Below are 25837 nucleotides of genomic sequence, written 5' to 3' on the forward strand. Positions count from 1 at the left end.
GCCGAAAAGAAAATGAATAAATAAACTGCCGAGCTGCAGCCCTCCAGGAATTGAGTTTGACACCTGCGCTTTAAGGGATAGTTCACCCAAAAATGAAAATTCTGTTATTTTCTTGCACTCCGCTTGTTCTAAACCAATGCTTTTGGTACAAACACAATCTTGTACAGTTTTTAATGGGAAAATAATGGCAGGATTTAAATTTTTGGGTGAATAATCCTTTCAATGTCTATTAACATTCAGTGTTTCCCCTAAGTTTACAGTTTTGAGGGCAGGGTTGTTTTTGCAGACAGATGTCATTCTGAGACTCTAAGTACAAAAAAATCCTTTTAAAATTTTTTTTTAACAAGAATTAAACAACAAATTGTGAATTTAAAGCGATTAACTTCTGAAAAACTGTCAGTCCTGTCAGATGTGGCGCACACTCTCCTTCCCATACAGCAGAGAGTGGCTGTGTGGAACTCCACCGTGCGTGATTCAGAGAGCTAAAATTTGTAAATGTGCGACCATGTAGAGACAGAAATGACATGCTGTTGTTGTAAATAAGATATTACATATGGCCATTTATGGCCCTTTTCCACTGAGTGGTATGGTACGGTTCGATACGCTTTTATGGCCGTTTCCACTGTCAAAAGGTACCTAAAAGCGAACCGTACTATACCACTTTTTGGGCACCCTTTACAAAGGTTACCTAGCACGGCAAAAGGGTACCAAAAGGCAGAGCTAAACGCGCAGCTGAATGCTATTGGTTTACAGAGAAGCATCACTCGCGCATACACAAGCAGAAAAATGAAAACAAATACACAGCCGAGACATTACATTGTAATACTATATGCATATAATAGCGAGCCATGGTTGACCCAAGCTCAGACAAACCTTGTCGTCGTCTTGATGAACAGCCACAAAGCCAAGAAGAACAAAATCTGCCTTGTCCTGTTTTTATTTTACGAGGCCGTCTAAAAGTGCGATCGGTTTCAGTTTCTCCAGGGAGCCCGCGATTGCTCGTGTACGTGTCTATATTTGAAATAACTAACTTCTTGAGCTGATGATAATAAAGTGTGCGTGATTATTGAAGTGCTTCTGACATCCATCAAGCCGCGACCTAAATTTTTAGGAGCTATAATATAATTTTAGGAATTATAATTATTTTGTATTTATTTGTTAACATACACAAGTAGTGACAGATGAATCATAATAAAATCACCAAGACTTATAGATAAACAATATTTTATTGCTGTCATTTAACAAAATGTATAAACTTTTGTTATGCTCTCAGCTCTTGGAGTCGCCTCTGAAAATAGTTCCTTGCAACTGGGATGTTTGGTTTTCTAAATGTCGTTTTAATTTAGAAGGTGTCATGCTCTCTACATGCCTTACTACATATGACACACTGAGGATTTAAGCCTTTTTTGTCGTCAATATATGTAAATCTATACTTTACATATTCGGGGTCGTACTTATGCTTCGACATGTTTATTGCTATAATTAAATGAAACTTCACATGTCAAACGGTAAGGTTGTCACGCGCGCATTTCAAAATAAAAGTCCGGTATAAGCAAAATAAGTTAAAAATTCAACTTTTTTTTTTGTTTTGTTTTGTTTTTTTGACCACACACTCCACGACCCACTGAAAATGTTCCCGCGACCCACTTTTGGGTTGCGACCCACCAGTTGAGAAGCACTGCTTTAGGCAGTGAAAACGCAAACCTGATAAAGGTGACCTGTGCCGACCCATACTGTACTGTACCAGTCAGTGGAAACGGGCCATTAGCTTGTTTATTAAAAAATATTGTGATCAGGCGCTATATAGAAAATACAATTAACGTGACTTCAAGGATGGGCTGGGCGTCAGCCTAATATAATGTTAGGGGAAACACTGAATATAATATAAACCAACAATATCTTACTGTAATGGACAGTTGAAGTCAAAATTATGATTTTTTCCCCCCCCAAATATTTCCCAAATGATGTTTAACAGCAAGAAATTTTTCATAGTATTGATTGACTTGTTAACCTAGTAAAACCTTGCCTTGTTAACCTAGTTAAACCTTTAAATGTCACTTTAAGCTGTATAGAAGTGTCTTGAAAAATATCTAGTCAAATATTATGTACTGTCATCATGGCAAAGATAAAATAAATCAGTTATTAGAAATGAGTTATTAAAACTATTATGATTAGAAATGTGTTGAAGAAAATCTTTTCGTTAAACAGAAATTGTGTACAAAAATATACAAGGGGGTTACTAATTCAGGAGGGCTAATAATTCTGACTTCAACTGTACCTTTTAACGAGGAGTTGCATCACATGTTCATCTTGAAACGCAAGTAACATTAGCGAGTAAATACCTCATGCTTCTGCTCTGGCATCTTGCAGCACTTGCGTCTCTCTCTGAACGAGGACGGACAGTGTCGCGTGCAGCATCTCTGGTTCCAGTCTATTTTTGACATGCTGGAGCATTTCCGTGTGCACCCCATTCCCCTGGAGTCTGGGGGCGCCTCTGATGTCACCCTTATCAGCTTTGTGGGGGCCACAAATGTCCGGCAACCAGGTATGAAAGGATGGGGCTCAGCTTTAGCTAATGAGGATTGTCAACAGAACAGATGAGACACAGTTAAAAGAGATATCTGGTTTGTTAGATGATATGTATGAGTGAGCAGGTAAGTGACCACTAGTGCCTCTTGCATCTCCCTCAGAACAGCTGATTGGATAAATGATGTAATACACGCTGACTACATATGCAAGACCTGTTCATATACTTAAAGGGATAGTTCACGCAAAAATGACTCACTATTTATTCATCCTCATGTGCTTCCAAACCTTTGAGGTTTCTGTTAAGCACAAAAGAAGATATTTCAAAGAATGTTAGAGACCATTGACTTCCATAGTAGGGAAAACAAATACTATGGATGTCAATGGTTACAGCATGTTTCAAAATATCTTCTTTTTTTGTTTAACAGAAGAAAAACAATCATAAAGGCTTAATAAGTAAAGGGTGAGTAAATGATGACAGAATTGTCATTTGTTTGCTGAACTATGCCTTTAATCATTGATACATGATGACAATAATATTTAGATTTTTTAAACTTTATGTTATTTTAAAAGGGGACATCACAATTAATTTAGCCTGTAATAGCAAAAAAATACACTGTTTTTATTAGAGATACTTGATTTGCCACTACTGTGATGCCACAAATCCTATTAGTAAAGATCAGTAAGAAGCAATTAAAAAGCATGCAGATAATATAGTTTATGTCGATAAAGATCTGCATTGTCAAAAGAATCCACAACAATGATTTAAGCATGATTTAAGAAATGATCTGTGGGGTGTTTTGAGCTGAAACTTCTCAGACATTCACACCTGAGACTTCATTTGAATCCTCTAAAAAGTGGCGTAACAGAAATAGTATGTTATAAACGCATGAAATAGCCACCCTAATGTTAATCACCGCTACTTATAAACTCTTCTTTCAACGCTACCATTATTTTTAAGCCGATGTTGTTAGAATTTAAATTATATTATTTACTAGTTTTTTAGTTTTGTTTTGTGTGACTATTACAGACTGCTTAGAAATTTCAAAGCTGCTATATCACAAGGTCACTGCAAAAAATGTGTTCCTTTTTTAGATTTTTGTCTTGTTTCTAGTGCAGATATCTAAAAATTCTTAAATCAAGAAGCATTTTTTCTAGACAAGTAAAACATAGTATTTTAAAGTAAATAATAGGCCAAAATTAAGTGAGTTTGTCATTAAAACATGCTAAATAATCTGCCAATGGCGTAAGCAAAATAATCTTTTGCCAGAAGGAAAGGCAAGATCATTTTGCTTGCCACATTGGCAGATTTTTTTGCTTGTTTTAAGGAAAAACTCACTTAATTTTGACATATAATTTCTTAAAACAATACAATATGTTTTACTTGTCTCGACAATGCTTCTTGATTTAAGAATTTTTAGATATCTGCACTAGAAACGAGACCAAAAATAAGTAAGAAAAGTATTTTTTGCAGTCTAGCAGTAAATGAAGGAAAATGCCCACCTTTATATGTCATTTATTTATTAATCAACCCAACTGAGATTATTTGCAAAAGCATTGACATTCTTATTGAGGTGAAATTCATGTGTAAGTATCACAGAAGAGTGAATCACTGCTGTGCATTTAAGTATTAATGCACAATGCCAAAATACTTTGAACTCATTCCTAGTTCAAATATCTAAAGATTCTTAAATAAAGACGTACTTTCTAGACAAGTGAAAATACTGTTTTGTTTTCAGAAATAATATGTCAAACTTTAGTGAGTTTTTCATTAAAACAAACTAAATAATCTGCCAGTGGGATCAGTAAAATAATCGGAATAATCTGAAAACAAGATTATTTTATTGAACCCAATGGCAGATAATGTGACTTGTTTTATGGAAAACTCACTTTATTTTGACTAATTATTTTTGGAATCCAAACCATATTTTTACTTCTCCAGATATTTTGACTAGAAATGAGACGAGATGTTTGTTTGTTTTTTGCTGTGCATTCACCAGTGTGTACTCAAAGGCAATTGAATTATAGAGTAAGAGTAATTTGACTGCATTTGGCTGTATGATTATTTAATAAACTGACAGTTGATCATAAAGACATACAGTGAGGGAAATAAGTATTGAACATGTCATGTTTTTCCTGGGAATATTATTTCTAAAGGAGCTGTTGACATGCAATTGAACCAGATTTTGGTAAAAACCCAAACAATAGTAACATACAAATAAAACAAAACACAAAGAGTTGAAAAATTAGTTGTGTAATAACAATGGAGTGACACAAGGAAAAAGTACTGAACTACTGAAATGCATTTAATACTATATATAAAAGGCTTTTTTGGTGATGGCGGCTTAAAGACGCCTCTCGTGGAGAATGAAGTCACATGAGTTTTTCACAGACTTCAACAGAGTGTAAAAATCTTGATGGTTCTGTGGGTCTCGTCTATCAAATCTGAGCTTTATTTTGTATTTTCTATTGGATTCGAGTCAGGTGATTGGCTGGACCATTCTACAGCTTGATTTTCTTTCTGTGAAAGCTTTTGAGAGTTTGCTGTGTTTTGGATCATTGTCTTGCTGAAATGTCCACATGGTTTCATCTTCATCATCCTGCTAATGTACATGTTGGACTGAAGCAGCTAATATTCATTTATAGTGACGAGGCCAGAGGGTTGCTGAAGAATACTGAGAGAGTTCAGCTGCTGTCTGGGCTTTCACTGCCTTTCTACACCTTCCTTTCTTCATGTGTTTAATACTTTTTTGTAACTAATTAGTTTGGTTTTCTTAACCTATATGGATTTCTTTGGTGGTTACCAACATCCGGTGAAAATTTGAAGTCAACAGCACCTTTAGAAATATGTTTTCTAAGAAAAATGGTGACGTGTTCAATACTCATTTCCCCAAATGTAATAAATGGTAAAACAGCTGTTTTGGGGGAGATACCGGTTGACCCATAAAAGGGAAAAAACACAAGATTTCTTAGAAGCTGTTTAGCGTAACTGGTAATATTTTAGTGCGCACACACACAGTCTTTGGCACAGAGCTGGTGTGTGTATGGGTCATGTGAGTGGGATGAATCTGGAGAGTGATCATATTTGTGTACGCGTGTGTATTCATAAACAACATGGCCACTGCATGAGTTGTTTGCACCTGTCACAGAGATCTGACTAAATGTGGGATCACCCCCTGTGTGAGATCACTTCCTGTCACGGCATGCTTTTGAAAAGGACACTTTGTTCAAGCATCTGCTATGACTATTTGTGCACGCAGATCCATTGCTGCTATGCCAGAGTCTGCTGTGCATGGCTTTGCTTTTATTTTTTTGACAATAACCGTCTTTTAATTTGATGTCTATGTGCTTACGACCCCTTTAAACTCCTCCTGAAATGTTCAAAGCATTCCTCAGCTCACCTTCTCTTATCATTTCCTCCATCTTAATCTTCTCTTCGTTACTTCAAAAGCAGTGGTTCTCAGTTCCGGTCCTCGCACCCCGCTGCTCTGAGTCAAACAGAGAAGGGATCAAATAAAAAAAACAAAAAATCAATTGCTTCTAAATTATGCTGTCTTTCCCCTCAACATAACAAGTGTACAAAAGTTTACAAAGGTAAAAACTTGCGGTACAAAAGAAATAAATTTAGAATTTTTGGATATTTGTACTAGAAGTGAGACAAAGTAAGTGATTCAATGTGATTATTTAGTTTCTATACCAAAATACTGTTACAACTCCCCAGAACACCATCAAATAGAGAGCTTCAAACCATCTTGTGAAACTGTATTCATACCTCAATATTTATTGCAGAAAAATAAAATATCGCAATATCAGATTTTTCCAATATCATGCAGCCCTACTGTAAAACTAAACATACCACCTGTAGGAAAACCTTTTTCCTCTCTATAATAAAATGATAATAAAAACGATTAAAAAAAAACAATAAAATTTAATTTAAAAAATTGTTAAATAGACTAAAAAAACTATTTTATTTATTATTATTATTTATTTTATTTATTTTTAAAAATGTCATTTATGCTTGATAGCTGTCCACCCTCTTCGCTTTAACTTTCTATAATTTCGATAGCAATTTAATAAAGCGCACCTTTTGTAAAGCTGCTTGGAAATGAATTATTGTGAAAAACGCTCTACAAATAAACTTGAATATTGACTATAAAAACATGGTCATTTTCAGAACTCAAAACTTTGTAGTTACTCTAGCTTATATTGAAGGCAGTCTTCTAAAACGGCAGGTTTTGGAATGTTCTTATCTATGATGTAAAGCTGGATAAGCCCCGCCTCCACAGCAGATTGTCACCTGCTTTTTAGTTGTTGCTAGATCAGATATGGTTGCGGCCAGAAGTTAACTAAAATGATTCATATTATTTATTACATTTCCTATTAATTGTATTTTATTAACGTCTACCGCAGCCACAACCCTAAACCCAACCATCACAGCAATGTAAAAATAGTTGTACAGAGTATTATGTATTTTATTTATTAAATTACCTAATAAATTGTGTTTTTTAAATGTAATAATTTTATTAAAACAAAATAAAAAAAACTGAGCTAGTTCATGAATTAAATAGCATATAACAATTAAATAACATGCAAAATATGAAGAGCAGTGGGTCATGACGACTAGAACTGAGAATCTCTGCACTCCATCTGTACTTCTCTTTCTTTGCATCTTTTCTACTATTCCTCCCCTACTTGTCCTCCATTGATTAAAATCTATTTCTTTCCATCCTCCAATCTCACACTAGTTCATAGCGTCCCTCTGCTTCTCTCCCTTCTCTCGTCCTCCCGCTTCACCCTCCGGCCTTCCCCATAGTGCATATCAGAGCTCTGATTGGCTGTTTCTGTTGTTGTTTGTCGGGTCATCTTCGCAGGCCGGGAAAGGGCAGGCAGCCGCCCCACAGTCTGTGATGTCATCACCACGCGCCACCCCGACTCTCCATCAACCCCCATCTCTGACTGTGTGTAAGTGAGACCAGATTCAACAGAGAGAGAGAGAGAAAGACAGAGAAGGAAATAAAATGTGTACATGGGGGTTAGTTCATTAAAACAAAACTCCTGAAATGCTCAAAATCAAAACTTTTAATATCAGAAAAGGAGGGAGATGGTCATATAAAACATATGTAGTTGCAAGCAATTTAACGCAAAAAGTCAAAAAGTTTAAGGTGCATTAATTTTTTTAAATGATGTTTGCTGAGGTTTAATTTTGTTTTAATTAAATGTCGATAAATTCAATCATTTTTAAAATTTTTGTATGAGAAGTTGTGCACTTTTTGGGTAAACTTCAGGTTTTTTTGCTATGTTTGCATTAGTCTTGTTAAACATTCTGTGATCAATAGAAATTTAAAGGGGTTGTTCACCAAAAAAATACAGTCGTCATCATTTATTGACCTTTCACTTGTTACAAACCTGTTTGGAGTTAAATTTTTCAGTTAAATCTATCAAATGGAGATATTTTGAAGAATGTTGAATACCATTAGCTATTGACTTAAATAGTATATTTTTTTCCTACTATGGATGTCAGTGGCTACTGGTGTCTTAACATTCTTCAAAATGTTTTCATTTGTGTTCAACAGAATAAAGAAACTCATTAAGGTTCAGAACAACTTGAGTGTGAGTAACGCCGTGTCCTGACAACATGCGACACGGCACCAAAACTTTTCCATCTTAAAAGGAGATTTTGTCCTAACCATCTGCGACATCGACGCACAAAATGTCCATTTTAGAAATGCTTTCTTTTTCTGCGACATCACGGCAGAATAACAGCATTAACTATTATGACAATGACCACCTCAGGTACTGATTATGGGCTTTATTCAGTGTTAAATGCTCCCAATGTGAGTTTAAATGCCATTTAATGCCATTTTACGTTTGCCATACTACTGACCGCCTCAGATGTTGAAAATAAAATAACCAGTAGATGGTTTAAAAATTAAAGTCAGAACTGTGACTCCGTTCAAACCGACAACATCAGTCACTCCGTAGCCTATTAATAATGTTAAAGAGGTTTATTATGTACACTATCTGACAAAAGTGTTGTCGCCTATTCAAGTTTTAGGAACAACAAATAACAACTTGACTTCTAGTTGATCATTTGGTGTCAGACGTGGCTTATATGAAAGGCCTCTAGAGTACGCTTATTTTACCAATTAAAAATATGATCATGCCTTGATTTTTAATTATTTCAATAGGACAGTAAGGTCTAACTTAGCTTAGACAAAAGTCTTGTCACTAAACAGAAATAATGTACAGTATAGATTATAAAGTGCAGTGGAAAAAGAATTAATATTGTGTATGACTCCCATGAGCTTGGAGGACTGCAACCATACATCTCTGCAATGACTCTGGAATGGCAAAGAAAGCGTTCCTGCAGAACTCCCAGAGTTCATCAAGATTCTTTGGATTTACCTTCAATGCCTCCTCCATCTTACCCCAGACATGCTCAATAATGTTCATGTCTGGTGACTGAGCTGGCCAATCCTGGAGCACCTTGACCTTCTTTGCTTTCAGGATCTTTGATGTGGAGGCTGAAGTATGAGAAGGAGCGCTATCCTGCTGAAAAATTTACCCTCTCCTGTGGTTTGTTATGTAAAAGGCAGCACAAATGTCTTGATACCTCAGGATGCTGATGTTGCCATCCACTCTGCAGATCTCTTGCACGCCCCCATACTGAATGTAACCCCAAACCATGATTTTTCCTTCACCAAGGAAACTGATTTCTGTGACAATCTTGGGTCCATGCGGGTTCCAGTAGGTCTTCTGCAGTATTTGTGATGATTGGGATGCAGTTCAACAGATGATTCATCTGAAAAATCTACCTTCTGCCACTAGAAGTCAAGTTATTATTTGATGCTCTTACACCTGGGATTGACGACAAGACTTTTGTCAGGAAGTGTAATAGATTAAAAGCCTCAACCAAGTCATTGGAGTGTAGTGTCTGGTATTTAAATGTTTCTGTCATGTCGTGTTGCATTTGGTGCAGACAGACAAAATTGCTTGTCACTGGAATCTTGTCATGTCGTGTGTTGTTAGGACATGGTGTTAATGGTGATTTTAAATTTTCACTTTTGAGTGAACTATCCCTTTAAAAAAAGCTACATTTATTTTAATTGTTTTGTAATATTACAAGAGTCTTGTGAGTTTTATTCAATCCAACACATTTGCTGAATTAACTTTAAAATTATTGTTTTTTATATTTAAATGGAATCAGTCATTTCAGAGGTAAACAGTTACACAATTTTCTCAAAATATGCAAATATAAAACGTCTTGTTAATATAACCTATTTTATTTATTTTTTCTTCTGTAGAATGCAAAAGGAGATATTTTGAAAAATGTTTGTAGCTGGTACCCATCAATGGGTTCCAGCAACCAGCATTCTTCAAAACATCTTGCTTTGTGTTCACTCATAAAGATCATAAAACATGAGCAAGATTAAACTATGAGGTAATTTTCAATTTTTAGGTGAACCATCCTTTTTACCCCTAATCTATATCTATTTTATTCCATGGGAACTGGGAAATTAGATGAAAGCAGAAGCATTTTTGAGCAACAGGATTTGAGGCTTGTTAGAATAAGACAGAAAACAAGCGGAGACAGGTCATCCGTTCACGTCAGTGCACATCTGTCTGCTTAACTTCCTCATTCACAGCTGGGTTTCAGTCGCACACATCCATCCTGAAATGTGTGTGTGTGTGTGTTTGTAACGCATTCATTAATCACTCGCTTACTATAGCCTGCGTTAATTGTAGCCTTTATTTACTGTCACACATTTGTAGACCGTCAACTCTGTCTCCATGTAAACATGATTCAGGATTAGATGATAATTCAGTCTGTATGCAATGAATGAGGCGTTATTCATCAGCGGATGACTCTCTACTGCTGTTTAGTGGAGGCAGGGTGTAAACAGTCTGTATGCAATGTGTGGAGCAATTCCGTTACTAGCATGTGTCACAGATTTCTGACTCTTTTCACAGACTGTTGGTATGTTTTAACACATACAGTTTGATAACCCTCTTGTGAAATGTTTGTATTTCTTTTTCAAATATTTCTCAATTCATATTATTTGGAAGAAGGCTGTTTTTTTCCCATGGTATTTCCTATAATATATATATTTTTTGTTTGGCTGGGATAAAATCATTTTTACATTTTTGAAAACAATTTTAAGGTCAATATTATTAGTCTCTTTAGGATTTTTTTTTCTTCGATTGGCTACAGAACAAATAACTGTCATCAAATGGTTTGCCTAATTACCCTAACTTGGCTAATTAACCTAGTTAAGTCCTTAAATTGCACTTTAAGCTGAATATTAGTAACTTGCTATTAAATACTAAAAAAATAATATATACTCTCATTATTTAAAAGACAAAGATGTTAAATGTAAAAATGTGTTCAACGGTATTAATATAAATCTAGGAAATATTTTTATATTTTAAGAATTACATTTATATGTATAATGTTATACTTGGTGGTTTCTGTGCTTGGCATTAGATTACAGAACAATTATGGTAATTTTACTGTGTTTCTAATATGGCTGAGGGAGCTAATATGATATACACTACCTGATAAAAGTATTGTCGTTGACCCCAGTTGTAAGAGCAGCAAATAATAACTTGACTTCTAGTTGATCATTTGGAAAAGTGTCAGAAGGTAGATTTTTTTGATGAATCATCTGTTGAACTGCATCCCAACCATCACAAATACTGCAGAAGACCTATTGGAGCCTGCATGGACCCAAGATTGTCTCAGAAATCAGTCAAGTTTGGTGAAGGAAAAATCATGGATTGGGGTAACATTCAGTATAGGGCGTGTGAGAGATCTGCAGAGTGGATGGCAACATCAACATCCTGAGTTATCAAGACATTTGTGCTGCTCATTACATTACAAACCAGAGGAGAGGGCAAATTCTTCAGCAGGATAGTGCTTCTTCTCTTACCTCAGCTTCCACATCTTTCTTGAAAGCAAAGAAGGTCAAGGTGCTCCAGGATTTGCCAGCTCAGTCACCAGAAATGAACATAGAGTATGTCTGGAGTAAGATGGAGGAGGCATTGAAGATTAATCCAATTAATCTTGATGAACTCTGCAAGAATGCTTTCTTTGCCATTCCAGATGACTTTAATATGTTATTTGAGTCGTTGCAGAAATGTATGGATGCAGTCCTCCAAGATCATGGGAGTCATACACAATATTCATTCTTTTTCCACTGCACCATGACTTTATATTCTATACTGTACATTATTTCTGTTAAGTGACAAGACTTTTGTTTAAGCAAAATCAGAACTTACTGACCTAATTAAATAATTAATAATTAAGGCATGATCCTATTTTATTTTGGTAAAATAAGCGTAATCTAGAGGCCTTTGCCCTTCATATAAGCCACTTCTGATGCCAAATGATCAACTAGTTAAAGTTATTTGTTGTTCCTTAAACTTGGATAGGCAACAAGACTTTTGTCAGGTAATCTAATTCTAAATCAAAGCAAATATAAAAATCAAACCATTTTTTCAGAAAATAAGTCATGCTGGCACAATTTCAGTCTATGTTGATTACGTCTAACTGAAACAGAATATTGAGTAGGGGGCATGGCTTTATTTTTGTGCATCATTCCCTCATAACTAACAGTAAGAGGGACGTGGCTAAGAATATTGTGGTTGATACAGTCAAACTGACGTCATCAGAAAAGAAGAAACACAGAAGCAAATGCTCAACCTTTGAAGATTATCAAAACAGACTCTTTCATTCATGACTTAACTTTCATGGATTAATTAGTCATCTAAATAATAACAATGTGCCCCAGAAAATATTGTAATTTTCAATTTGTCACCTATTTTGCCTTTTTGGACTGTATGTAAAAAATGTGAAAAGGATCCTTATTTTTATGCAGGTTTTATGCAGGTTTTTTTTTTGACTGAAGATTACCAAAACAGGCTATTTTTTAATAGAATCAACGTGCGTGGATTAATCGTGGATAACAATGTGGGCCAGCAAATTTCTGATTTTGATTTTGTTCCGCTCTTTAGTCTTTGGACTGTATGAAAAATGTGAAAAGGGTTCTCACTACTTTTTTGTTTTCTGATTGAAGAGTACCAAAATGGACTATTTTTTTTTTTATTGAATTAACTTGCGTGGATTAATTGTTCACCTAAAGCAGGGGTGCCCAAACTTTTTTGTATGAAGGGCCAAAATCCAAATATCAATAGGAAGCGTGGGTCAAAGGTAAATATACCAAACAATATTACATTAAAAATGCAATGGGTAATTTCCTAATTTATTAAATATTTCAAAATAAATAGAAAAAATTACTTTAAATCGTATTTACTAATGCAGTATAACGTTTTTAAAATAATAACTCATTGCAATAAAAACACACAATCACATTTATAACACACTGAATACACTAGTCTAGCAGAATCTGCCTTAAACTTGATTTGCTCACCAAATTCTCTGCTTTGTCGGGTGACAGTGTGTATGTTAAACAATATCTGATTAATTAACACTAGGGATGTTCAGATCACACGTGATCGAAAATCGGGCCTTATCACACGGTTTCAGGAGAATATATATTAACTCCTCCTCAAATATATATATATATATATATATATATATATTTATTATTATTATTATTATTATTATTATTATTATTATTATTATTTATTATTTATTTATTTATTTATTTTTATTTATTTATTTATTTATTTTAACACATCTATAGTTAGGCACAGAGTGAGACCTCTTTCTTGACTTCACAAGAAAATAGGCAACATGTGCGGCATGACATCACTTTGTTGCAGAGACGCTATTGGTTAAATGCAACAACACGGAAGCAGCTTAAAGTGGAAAGCGGTTGTTGCTATATCGGATACGTTTGTGGCCAGAAGTTGACTAAAATTATTTCTATTATTTAATAAATTTCTCATTTATTGTATTTTATTAACGTCTACCCCACCTCAATCCTAAACCCAACCGTCATAGTAACGTAAAAACTGTTGTTTTACCGAGTATTAGTTATATTATCTATTAAATTACCCAGTAAATTGTATTTTTTAACGCCTATTCCCACCCCAACCCTAAACGCAACTGTCACAGTACTGTAAAAATATTAATTATTGTTATACAGTGTCATAAAAATGCTGCTTTATTAATTACTTATCGTGCTTCGGGCCGGCCGCGTATCCGATCTAGACTTTACCATGGAAAGCGCAAGTATGTCTGCGTTTTGGAGGTATTATAAAGTTAATGAGGACAACATTGCCATTGCCAACATAGTGGTATATGTAAACTTGGGATTGCAAGAGGTGGAAAGGAAAAGGCTACATTTAACACAACAAACCTGATAAGACCTCAAAAAAAAAACGTAGAACCTCTACTTGAAACGCCGTCTCGCCACTATTTCACTGAGAAAGCTCTGCCAGCCCTTTATTAGAAGATTTCTGACAAACTACTTGTATTATAGAAGTATGGGATCAGGTTTCGGTATCGGTAGGTACTCAAAATGAAATGACTCGGACTCAAGGGCAAAAAAAAAACCTATAAATCTATCGGGACATCCCTAATTTACAACATTTAATTGAAACATTTAATTTCAGTAAGCTTTTAACAAACAAATAAACAAAGGGTTACGTTAAATTTCTCTAAACAATCTCTAAACCATCCCCATCATTCTCCCTCTCTTCTCAGATGGGATGGTGGGCCAAATCGAAGGTTAGCATGGGCCAACTTTGGCCCGTGGCTTTAGTTTGGGCATCTCTGACCTAAAGAATAACAATGTGCGCCATCAAACTTTGGCATTTTTGATTTCACACCCTTCTTTTGTCTTTTGACTCTGTAAAATTGTGAAAAGAGTCCTTACTCTGGTGTTTTTCCTTTACTCATTTAATTCTTTCTCTTTCTTTCTCATTCTATCTATCTGCAATTCTCAGACTTGACCAGCAGACCCCGTAGTCCTCCCCAACCGCCGCCTCCACCCCTGCCTCCAGGACGCCCTCCGCCCCCAACCCCGCCGCAGGAGCGTGGACCCGAACCCGAGGCGGCCGGCGGAGGAGGAGCAAGCAGCGGGGCGGAAGAGTGCGAAGAGCGAGAGCGGGAGCCGGCGCTCCTCCAACTGGAAGGGGTGGAGGGAGAAGAGCGCGAAGGAGGAAGAGCGAGAGCCATCGACAACCAGTACTCCTTCTTCTGAACCCAGAACCAGGACAGCCCTTCACAATCAGTATTTTCAGTATTCTCCAACTGACTGATTTATTATTAACACTATTAAACATGAGCTTTCACCATGCGAGAGAGGGAGATATATATATATATAGAGAGAGAGAGAGAAATTCATACACATTGACGGTACATTTTTAAAACACTAAAGTAACTTTACTACACAAAATCAGAGGTGCATTGTGAAACTGTTGGGTCGGCTTTTACTAATTGGTTTCTCCAGTGTTTGTCAGTGTGAACGTTTCCTCTGGTGCTGTCGATTCTGCATAGGAAGGTATGACCATGAGCGCCGCCGTTTTTATTTTAGTATTTCGTAACGAGTCGCAATTTCAAGTGGGGACTCGGGATGACTAGTATTCTTTAACCCTTCGCACTTATACAAAAAGGATTTTTTTTTTGGTCGTTTGTTGTTGTTGATGTTGAAATTTTTACTTGTTCAAAGATTGTTACCCACCAGCACTCTTGTTATTGTTGTTCTATTATTATTATTATTATTATCCTGGAGACGTTTTAGTTGATTTCTTTATGTTCTGCCACTGACAAACTATGAATGTCGCAAAAAAAAAAAAAGATAACAAAAACTAAGTAATAATTATTCTTCCTGTTTATTTCAGTTGTACTGATTTTGCTAGACATTACCTTGGGCTTAACAAAGTTTTGCCAAAAAAAAAGTAGAAGAAAAACAAAAGCAAGCCCAATCATCTGAAGTCCAGTAGTACTGCTTATTCTTAAGGTTAATTACCATAGTAAACATCTCCATAGACTCCATCATTACCTCAGAGTCCTGATCTGTTACCCAGCTCCTCTGCTCTCTCTCTCTCTCTCTTTCTCTCTCTCTCTGTCTACATTTTATCTTTCCTTTTAGCTTTACGATCTTTGGTTTTATTGGTGCGTTTATTTCAAAGCTGCAGTCCAGAGGAGTGAGGGAGAACGTCCTTCATTTAAAAGCGAAATTACTGAGTACGAATATGACAATAATAACTGATGATGATGCTATTAATGAATTTAATAATTGTCTGAATAATAGTATTATTTTATTTTTTCGTTTGTTTTAAAATGCCTTTATTTTTGTTTACTATACGAACACATACATGTTTTTTTTTTCCTTCTCCAAGATTGAGTTTCTTAATATTTTGTGCCTTTTTATATCTGTCTTCTGATCTCATTGCTGTCCCGCTGCTGTCTCCTTTGCTTTCGGTTTCCAACAGATTTCAGGAAAAAAAGGAAAAAAAGAGCCCCTTTCTTCTCGTGCCTTTTCGTGTTGTTCTCCGTCATTCCCTTCTTGTTTTTGTGCCAGTCATTCTATGATTTCGTGCCTCGATCTGTCCTCTCTTGCTTTATTGATCCCCTACAGGTCATTTGCTATCAGTTGTTCTCCACACTTCTACCTTTTATTTAAACCTCTTATTGTGCCTTCTCTCTCTTTTCTCTTCTCTTCTCTCTGTCTGTCTGTCTGTGCTGGGACCGTGTGTTAAGGTGGACATTCTTGCCCACTCTGTGTAATTAGAGTTTCAGGTACTACATTGAATTTAATGATGATGACGATGATGATGATGATGATAATAATATGATATAATATAATTATACTGAAACAATATGTCTTGAGTTGTTTAATTATGATTGGATGGATGGATGGATGGATATAGTTTTGTTTACATAAGCATAGATAGATAGATAGATAGATAGATAGATAGATAGATAGATAGATAGATAGATAGATAGATAGATAGATAGATAGATAGGTAATTGGATAGATAAATGGATGGATGGAAACAGATAGATGGATGGATGGATATAGTTTTGTTTACATAAGCATAGAAAGATGGATAGATAGATAGATGGATGGATGGATGGATGGATGGATAGAATTTTATTTACTTAAGCATAGATATATCAATTAATAGAGTATGTAAGCATATATGGAAAGTTCTATAGATGGATAGATAGATGATAATTTTATTTACGTAAGCATAAATGTATAGATAAATAGTTTAAGCATAGATGGGATGTTCTTAGATTAATAGATTTTTTACATAAGCATAAATAGATAGAATTTTATTTACTTAAGCTTAGATATATCAATAGAGTACGTAAGCATAGATGAAAAGTTCGGATGATAGAATTTTATTAATAAAAGCATAGATATATAAATGATAGTTTGTATAAGCATAGATGGAATGTTCGATAGATAGATAGATGGATGAATGGGTAGATGGATAGATTTTTTTATGTAAGCATAGATCGATAGATATCGAATATAGTTTATGTAAGCATAGGTAAAATGATATAGATTATATATCCACTATAGACAGTTGATAGATAGAATTTTATTTGTGTAAGCATGAATGGATGGAAAGATAGATAGAATATTATTTACGTAAGCATAGATTTATCAATGAATAGATTTATAGCATAGATGAAATGTTAGATAGATAGATAGATAGATAGATAGATAGATAGATAGATAGATAGATAGATAGATAGATAGATAGATAGAATTTTATTTATGAAAGCATAGATATATAGATGGATAGATTAGAGTAGATAGTGATAGATAGTTTATGTAAGCATAGATGGAATGTTGGTTGGATGGATGGATGGATGGATGGATAGAGAGATAGAGAGATAGATAGATAGATAGATCTATCTTTACGTAAGCGTGGACGACTCCTGTTGCAAAAGCATGTTGTACGTGTGGCTACCGACGTGATATACGGGCCTTGTGCGCCATTGCGTCATCACGCGATGTATGACAGTGTCGTCCAATGACAGTCGAAGGTTTTTGAAAAAACAGCCATCGCGTTCATCGCTGGCTAATTCGCGAGACGTGGTGCCGGTAATATTTAATAGAAAAATAAGGCTCGTTGCCTTTTCGTGTTGCGTTCGTGACGGAATATCGGACCGAACTGGACTTCGCGCTTTAACGGAGATCGCGCTCGTGCGGACCTGAAATCGCCGCGGAGAAACTACAAAAATAACACCGCAGGCAGGCTAGTCCACATACTAGCTTGTCATAGGCAACAAGGGGAATTTAGCGGGCAACTCAGTTAGCGGCTAGTTATGTCTTTTCGCCGACAGAACGTGAGTAGCACATCTACAAATTGCAGTCATTTTTGAATATAAATCGTATCAGTTGAAAATATGGAAGCGTGTATGCTTCAAATGTTGTCGCCCTCGCCTTAGCTTCCACTTTCGCATTACCGTAACGTGCTAATAAGCCACCTAGCCATCGCTGCTCGGCTGGACTTTTAATATACGTGAATGTGTTTAATACTTGTTTTATGTCAGCATTTGAGAATGGTTGTGCTTTCTAACAGCAACCTGGACCCGGTGGCCGCAAAACATCCAATGGAACTTCAGGGTCAATGGCTTCATCCGTTCCGGGGAGCAACTCTAACAGACCCAACCCGGGGAGGTAAAGCACATGTCGGGCTGACCCGCTCAGAAAGTCCGCGGCTTGTCATTTTAACACGAGGCCTACCGGTCAAAGTGGGCGTGTCCTTAGCGCATTCCTAATCTATTTCCACGAGCGCCAATAATTTCGAGGCTCGTTTAATTGGCGTGAGCAACAGCCAATCGCAACGCATCGAGTTTGATTGACAGATTTGCAGGCCAATGATTAAGAGAATTGTCGACGACGGTACATGCCCACTCAGAGAGAGTGTTTTCAACCAATAGGATTTAGGTTATAACTGATTGACATGTATTGTAGCTTATGAGTGTTCTCGAAGGCGGGTCGTGGGAAGGGATCAGCAGTGTTTTGTTGTTGTTTTCGATCCCATATGATTCAGTATTGTGTTCGACTTTCAACTTGAGCCATTTTAGATAGACGCCTTCCAAGAGGAGCCGGGATGCATGTGACAAAAAAGTACAAACGCTCGTGTGTTGTTAGCGGTTTGCTTAATTGTAGTGACGGGCACGGAATGTGTACATTTGCGCATGTTAATGTCAAGCTGTTTGTCTTGTCCTGTCTGCGGCACGGCGTTTGCTAGTGTTGCTAACCCGCTTTGCGGTCTGACGTAAATAAAACACGCGCTTGACTGCTATTGTTTACACATTTGCAATAATACAGAATATTTTGTGCTGATACGCAACCGGGTTCAATCCGACCGTCATTTTGTTACTCGTCTGTGGTTGTCCTTTTGTTTTCGACTCGCTTAGCGGTGTTGTAATTGTTGTTCATACATGTAACAGAGGAGCAATACCTGCAACACCGGGCTGTGTTTCACGTCCCACTCAATACACGACACATTTGGACGATTTAACGAACATTTTATTAGTTTATAAGTACAATTAGTGATTAATTTCTAAATTAATTTTTTTTTGTTATAGTTTCCATGTTTTAGGTAACCGTTGAAATCATTAATTTGTTTCAATAAATATATGTATGTTTTGAAGATTAATATGTTAATATTGTGGTATTGGTTTTACATTTTTTTCCCCTTTCAGAAACAGAAACTCCGTGAAGACTCCTTCACAGTCACCACCTGTAAGCAATTTCCTTTGTGTATCTTACATTTTCAAATATTTAAATATTTGGACCACTAAAATAACTTGTTACATTTGTAGGTGTTTGAAGGTGTGTACAACAACTCCCGGATGCTCCATTTTCTCACAGCCGTCGTGGTGAGTTTTTGTATAAAAATATAAATAATATATTTGATTGACTATACACTACCTGATAAAAGTCTTGTCGTTGACCCCAGTTGTAAGAGCGACAAATATTAACTTGACTTCTAGTTGATCATTTGGAAAAGTGGCAGAAGGTAGATTTGTCAGATGAATAATCTGTTGAACTGCATCCCAATCATCACAAATACTGCAGAAGACATTGGAGCCCGCATGGACCCAAGATTCTTACACAAATCAGTCAAGTTTGGTGAAGGAAAAATCATGGTTTGGGGTTACATTCAGTTTGGGGGCGTGTTAGAGATCTGCAGAGTTGATGGCAACATCAACAGCCTTGGGTATTTAAGACGTTTGTGCTGCGCATTATATTACAAGCCACAGGAGAGGGCAAATTCTTCAGCAGGATAGTGCTCCTCATACTTCAGCCTCCACATCAAAGATCCTGAAAGCAAAGAAGGTCAAGGTGCTCCAGGATTGGCCAGCCCAGTCACCAGACACGGACATTATTGAGCTTGTCTGGGGTAAAATGTAGAAGACACTGAAGATGAATCCAAAGAATCTTGATGAACTCTGGGAGTCCTGCAAGAACGCTTTCTTTTTATTATTTCTGTTAAGTAACAAGACTTTTGTCTAAGCAAAGTCAGACCTTACTGTCCTAATTAAGTGATTCAAAAATCAAGACATGATCCTATTTTATTTTGGTAAAATAAGCGTAATCTAGAGGCCTTTGCCTTTCATATAAGTAGGGCCTGATGGAATCTGCGGACAATTTTTGCTATTTCTGCTGAGAATTTTAGTAAAAATCCACGGATTTCTGCGGAATTATTATGGGAGTATCGTAACTAAAACCTTAACGTGTGAAATAAAAAAATAATATCTTTTTGACTTTTATTTAATGTTTAAAATGCAAATCCAATTAGATTCGCTTTTTATTTGGTAAACAATGCAATTCTCATATAATATATCTACTGAAAGACAGAAAATATTCTTTTACAAACAGCATTGTACATGAATCAGAAGAACATTTTCATATTAGTCAATAATATTACTTTAATAAAAAAACCTGAAACATATAGATTTACACAAGTAAATAAACAGAATTAAGCATGGGCTAAAAATTTGCGAAATTCTGCGCGTGCAGATTCCGTGTGGGCCTACATATAAGCCACTTGTGATACCAAATGATCAACTAGAAGTCAAGTTATTGTTTGTTTTTTCTAAAAATTGAATAGGCGACAAGACTTTTGTCAGGTAGTGTTGTTGTTTTTTTAGTATTTGTACTTAAGCCCTCTATTGTCCATAAAATAGATGCAGTCAAACTTGAATAAACTGTTTTTTGGGCATAATTTGTAAAAAGAAATTCACATTTATGTCTGTTTTGCTTTAACAATCTTGTTTTTGCGTGTGTTTTGGAATGTTTTAACTTGACGCAAGAAAGTGTAAATGCTCATACGTGTCATCTTTTCCTCAGGGCTCCAGATGTGATGTTATGGTGAAGAACGGAAGCTTGTATGAGGGAATCTTTAAGACGTTAAGCTCACGTGTAAGTCTATTCCTTCAACTTTGGAAGCATCAACCTGTATTGGAACTGCAATCTCAAGAGCAAGATTTAAAAAAAATTTTATCTTTGGCTGAAATGTTTTTGTGACTTATCTGATAAAATGCATACCCAATACCCAAACTGGGCTGAGGTGCAGGCCACAAAAACAATAAAAGGTGGATGTCCTTACAATGTTAAGCCTGATTTATAGTTTCGCCTGGTGCCGCATCGCGGATCTCCGCTGACTGCACACACACCTCACGAAACGGACAAGGCTTTTATACTTGATGCATTTGCCGTTGTGATATTCTTTAAAATGACAGGGGGCAGTCAAAAGCAACCCACCGTAAAGTCAGATGGATAAACAGAAGTAGAAAGTTTCTGGAACTACATCATATCATTAATGTTATCGAAGATTTTTTTTGTTATTTTTATTATCTTTTATAAATTATTTTAATGATAATACATTTTTTTTATAACTATTCAAGATTTTTTAAAATCAAACTTTGATGCATCACTTGCTTTTGTTCATATATCGGACAGTTTTACTTATTAAAGTTTATTAAAATAATAATGACAACAGAACATCGGTTGCTCTACAAATATAAATGTTTTAATATGGCAAGAATAGAAGCACAAAGTACACTTTCTAAAAAATACAGATGATTTACACTCTACTTGTATGGTCCAACATTCCTGACCATTATCAACAATAAAGCCTAGAAAAACAGACCATCAGTATATTGTAAACCGATAGGTTCAAATATTCCTTTTCAGCTATCAAAGAAATTTGTACCTTAATTACAGTTTTGTAGCTATTAAATTATTTTAAATTCAAAATTGTAATTTACATCAGCGTTAAACCTATAAATGGTGGAAAAACATTTCTGTAATTGTGTACCTGGGTCTCCACTTTTGCCATGGCCTCTTTCGGCTTTAACAAACTTATCCCTCAGGTTTTTTCAAACTTTTTAACAAAAACTTTCCACCTTTTCCACGGCTGTTAATTATTGGTAATCTGGTTATTTCTGTGATCACCGATCATAAAGTCTGTACAGGCGTACCTGTTTCAGACAAAATCTCTTCAAAGTGAGTCAAAACATTTTATGTGCACTCGGCCAGCCAAAATCATGTTGTGCGCACCCAAAGTGAACCTCCGCAAACTAGGAAAGGAAAAGTTTTCAGCCGCTGAAAATTATAGTCAGAAAACTGAAGATGCTAGAAGAATATGGCTAAAAATTTGAGCTGAAAAAAGGTTGTGCTGAGCTGTACTGTCTAGTAGGACTGAACAGTATATGGTTTCAGCATCGATATCTCAATGTGCGCATCCGCAATAGTCACATCACAAAGATGGGCAATGTTGAATCTGAATTATATTTGACCAGGAGCTACAGAATTGTATTTATGTGGAATTTATTTTATTTATGCAAAAAATGTGTGCCTGGAAAACGCAACTATCCGCTTATTAAGTTGTGATGTATGAAATACTGTTTCCGGGTCCAAGCCACTACCCATTTAAATTGAGAAAATATTCGTTTACACTTTAGTCATGTCACACATTAAAGTGAATTTTATATAAAATCATGGTGTACACAACAGTCTCTGGACTTTCTCCATGTCAGACACCAATATGTTAACAATTTATTTAAAAAAAAAATTCTCTTTCCGCTCTTTGTAAACGTTTATTATTGTTTGTTGAGTTTCCCCATACAGTTTGACATGGCGTTGATATGACCCGGAAGCCGCTTCGCGTGACGTCACACTTAACAAGCGAGTAAACAATCTTGCATGTGCAAAAGACATGATGTGAAAGGCACCTAAGTGAAGTGTTTAGCAGTGCATGTTGCTAATCAGTAATTGAGTTTTGATTAGACTTAGAGTTGAAAATGTATTAAATATTTTAATGGAACATGATGTTCATTCTTTGTATTTTTATAATTTTTGCCATAAAAAAAAAATCTATCATTTTGACCCATGCAATGTGTTTTTGGCTATTGTGTGGTTATGTGATCCATGGTCACATATGTGGTTATTTTATTGGCTTGTGTTTTTTTTAATCGCTATAGAAGTTATTGAGTTAAATTTATAAAGTCATACTAAATTATATATAAATAATATATATAAATAATAAATTATTACAAACTTATTTCGGTTTTCGACTAATGCTGAGTTCAGACTGCATGATTTTAGGCTGAAATCACAGGCTAATCGGTGCTCGTTCACATGTAAACTATCAAAGACGTAATCTGAGAGAATCACCAATGAGACGCCAACACCCATCAGATATTTGCCATGCTAAATATCTGGAGCTGTCAGCGAGTCAAAATCAGGCCTTGTGAAATGTGTTCTGATTGAAAATAACATTAGTGATCACATACAGCCAATGAGAGAGCAGCATCCACTAGTATGGGTATCTGCAGGCCAGCGGAAGGTTGCAGCAGAAGTTATTTTCAGTCTATTTGGCCCCAAGAAATGGAGGAATAACTAGTGTAAATTTGTCAGGAGCACCCGTGTCTGTTGGATGTCATCTGAGCAATATGACAACCGGATCGAAAAAGAAAAAAAGTTGAGGAGAAATAGCTAATCCCCTGCAAAAGCCATGAGCCAAATAAGTGCATTTTCTACCCCACTAACATTATGTAGTTAATAACAAAAGATATACTACATGACCTCATGTAGTTTCCATGTCACTTCTCGCGTGTGTTTGGTTGTGAGACGTAGTTTGTGGACCGAGACAAAGTTGTCGGCGATTCTTCCTATTGTAAAGTCATGCACTGTGAAACCCCCTGTCGTCAATCTATCTTACAGTGTTTGTTTGTTTGTTTGTTTATTTATTTGACATGGACATCACAATTACACTGGACAACCAAATGCATTTAAGTGTTTTAGCAAACTTGCTAATTCTTAACACCTGTCCACAGGAGGCTTGACCAAATTGACAAAATGGAACTATAATAAAAACATATACACAGCATCATAATTCTTTACATAAAATGACTGGAGCAAAAGCAAAGGCGACTTGATCAACAAACTAACAGTAGACTATTTGTGCAAACACTGCTGTTTTGCTTTTAACCACTTTTTAAGAACCCTACTAAAAATATTTAGGTTATTTTCTAATTTTAAGCTAACAGGTAAATCAGGTGTTAACAGGTGTGTAAACACAGCAGTGATGAAACGCTACCCCAGATAGTGATGCAGTGTTAAAACATTTGTGGCTATTTTGAAAATCCTGCAGTCTAAACTCAGCATAAGTACATCCAGAATTTTTGGTTTTGGTCTAGAAGTTTTATTTCGTATGCACATCTGTTTGACTAAACCCTCATTGTATGATGAGACCTCACACATGCTCTCTTGTCTGTGTCTTCAGTGTGAGCTGGCAGTTGATGCTGTGCACAAGGTGAAGAATGAGGAAGGAGATGGAGGCGGTGGAGGCGGCACAGCTGTCCATCCCAGGAAAGAAGAGATCACAGACACCATGATCTTTGGCCCTAGTGACCTTGTCACTATGATCTGCAGAGACGTAGACCTCAACTACGCTACCCGAGGTGTGTGTGTGTATGTACTGAAAAAGTACAGTTAAAATTATAAGCCCTACTGTTAATTTTTTTTATTTTTTTCAAATATTTCCCAAGAGCAAGGAATTTTTCACAGTATTTCCTATAATATTTTTTCCTCTGGAGAAAGTCCTAGTTTAATTTTTAAGTCATTTTGAGGTTAATATTAAGCAATATATTTTTGATTGTCTACGGAGCAAACCATCGTTATACAATGACTTGCCTAATTACCTAACTAGCCTAATTAATCTAGTAAAGCCGTTAAGTGTCACTTTAAGCTGAATACTAGTATCTTGAAAAATATCTAGTCAAATATTATGTACTGTCATCATGGCAAAGATAAAATAAATCAGTAATTAGAAATGAGTTATTAAAACTATTATGTTTAGAAATGTGCTTCCTTTAAACCAGGGGTCTCAAACTGCCAGCCCGCAGGCTATTTGCAGCCCTCCCTCTTCTCTTCAGCCCACAACTGATGTCAAAATATGAGATTCGGCCCAATAAAACATAAATATTTTTGAATCACTATCATTGGTGTGCAGTCGCATGTATACATTTGTGGTTTTGACCAGCCTCCTACTGGACATTTAAAGTATTGTACTGTATATTCGGGTTACTTTCGGTTTCCCTTAGTATGCGGTCGAGAGTAACGCACATGCCGATTATTTCTGGGGCTGATTTAAACCTTGAAATAGATGTCTGTAAGTGCTCTATTCACTAAAGCTCTATTTTTGTAAATATTTAAGGGTCATTTGATTAAAATCAGTTTTATACCACCTGTATTTTGTTGTACAAACATCTTCATGGCTTACACGTTATGCTGGTGGTATAAATATGATCATTTTGCTAATATTCGATTCAAATGGTCTCATTTAATAGATTTTCCTTATGCTTATTAAGATTTGTATCAATGTGCATTAGTAAAATTTTACTGCTGGCTGAATTGAACATGTTAAAGTAAAAGTGAATATCTACAGTATATAATTTCTCCCTTTTATTGTAGTTTTACAAAAAAAAAAGAAAGATATTGAGAAGAACAATTGCCAGTAAAGTCATTAAAGTTACCCAATCTGCTTTCTGCTTATGCTATCTCTTCAACTTTTGGTTAAGTAACAATTGATTGGGACATATTAATTATTATTATGCCTATTATTAAATTGTAGTATTTTCATAGCAATTTAAACTACCCCTTCAATGTGCACAAGAAACAGGACCATTGACTACATGTACTCTTGGGAAGAATGTCTGTATGTGTCAATTACATTGGTTTTACACTTTTTTTTGTGTGCTAGAATGTAAAGCGACCCTCCTATGAATTGTCAGTCACCGATATGGCCCCAGCCAATTTGAGTTTGAGACTCCTTCTTTAAACAGAAATTGTCTAAAAAA

The 25837-nt window shown here is 35.8% G+C and overlaps 2 protein-coding genes across 4 annotated transcripts in view; both read left to right on the plus strand.

Moving 5' to 3' along the window:
- Positions 1-14557, plus strand: part of sh2b1 (SH2B adaptor protein 1) — a 33225-nt gene extending 18668 nt beyond the window's left edge. Inside the window, exons 9-11 of the mRNA XM_056453193.1 lie at positions 2371-2545; positions 7398-7488; positions 14440-14557. Coding sequence (XP_056309168.1) covers positions 2371-2545; positions 7398-7488; positions 14440-14461 — 288 coding nt within the window. The 3' untranslated portion in view covers positions 14462-14557. The remainder of the gene's footprint in view (positions 1-2370; positions 2546-7397; positions 7489-14439) is intronic.
- A 2939-nt stretch (positions 14558-17496) lies between these two features.
- Positions 17497-25837, plus strand: part of atxn2l (ataxin 2-like) — a 37265-nt gene continuing 28924 nt past the window's right edge. Inside the window, exons 1-6 of one of the 3 annotated variants that reach the window (XM_056453195.1) lie at positions 17497-17803; positions 18040-18137; positions 19172-19211; positions 19292-19348; positions 20823-20894; positions 24262-24439. In XM_056453195.1, the coding sequence (XP_056309170.1) occupies positions 17783-17803; positions 18040-18137; positions 19172-19211; positions 19292-19348; positions 20823-20894; positions 24262-24439 (466 nt within the window). In that variant the 5' untranslated portion in view covers positions 17497-17782. Of the gene's footprint in view, positions 17804-18039; positions 18138-18518; positions 18591-19171; positions 19212-19291; positions 19349-20822; positions 20895-24261; positions 24440-25837 lie in introns of those variants that run through there. The other 2 variants (XM_056453194.1, XM_056453196.1) reach the window with 2 other exon arrangements.

This window comes from Danio aesculapii, chromosome 3, assembly GCF_903798145.1.
Source record: "Danio aesculapii chromosome 3, fDanAes4.1, whole genome shotgun sequence".
Lineage (NCBI taxonomy): Eukaryota > Metazoa > Chordata > Actinopteri > Cypriniformes > Danionidae > Danio > Danio aesculapii.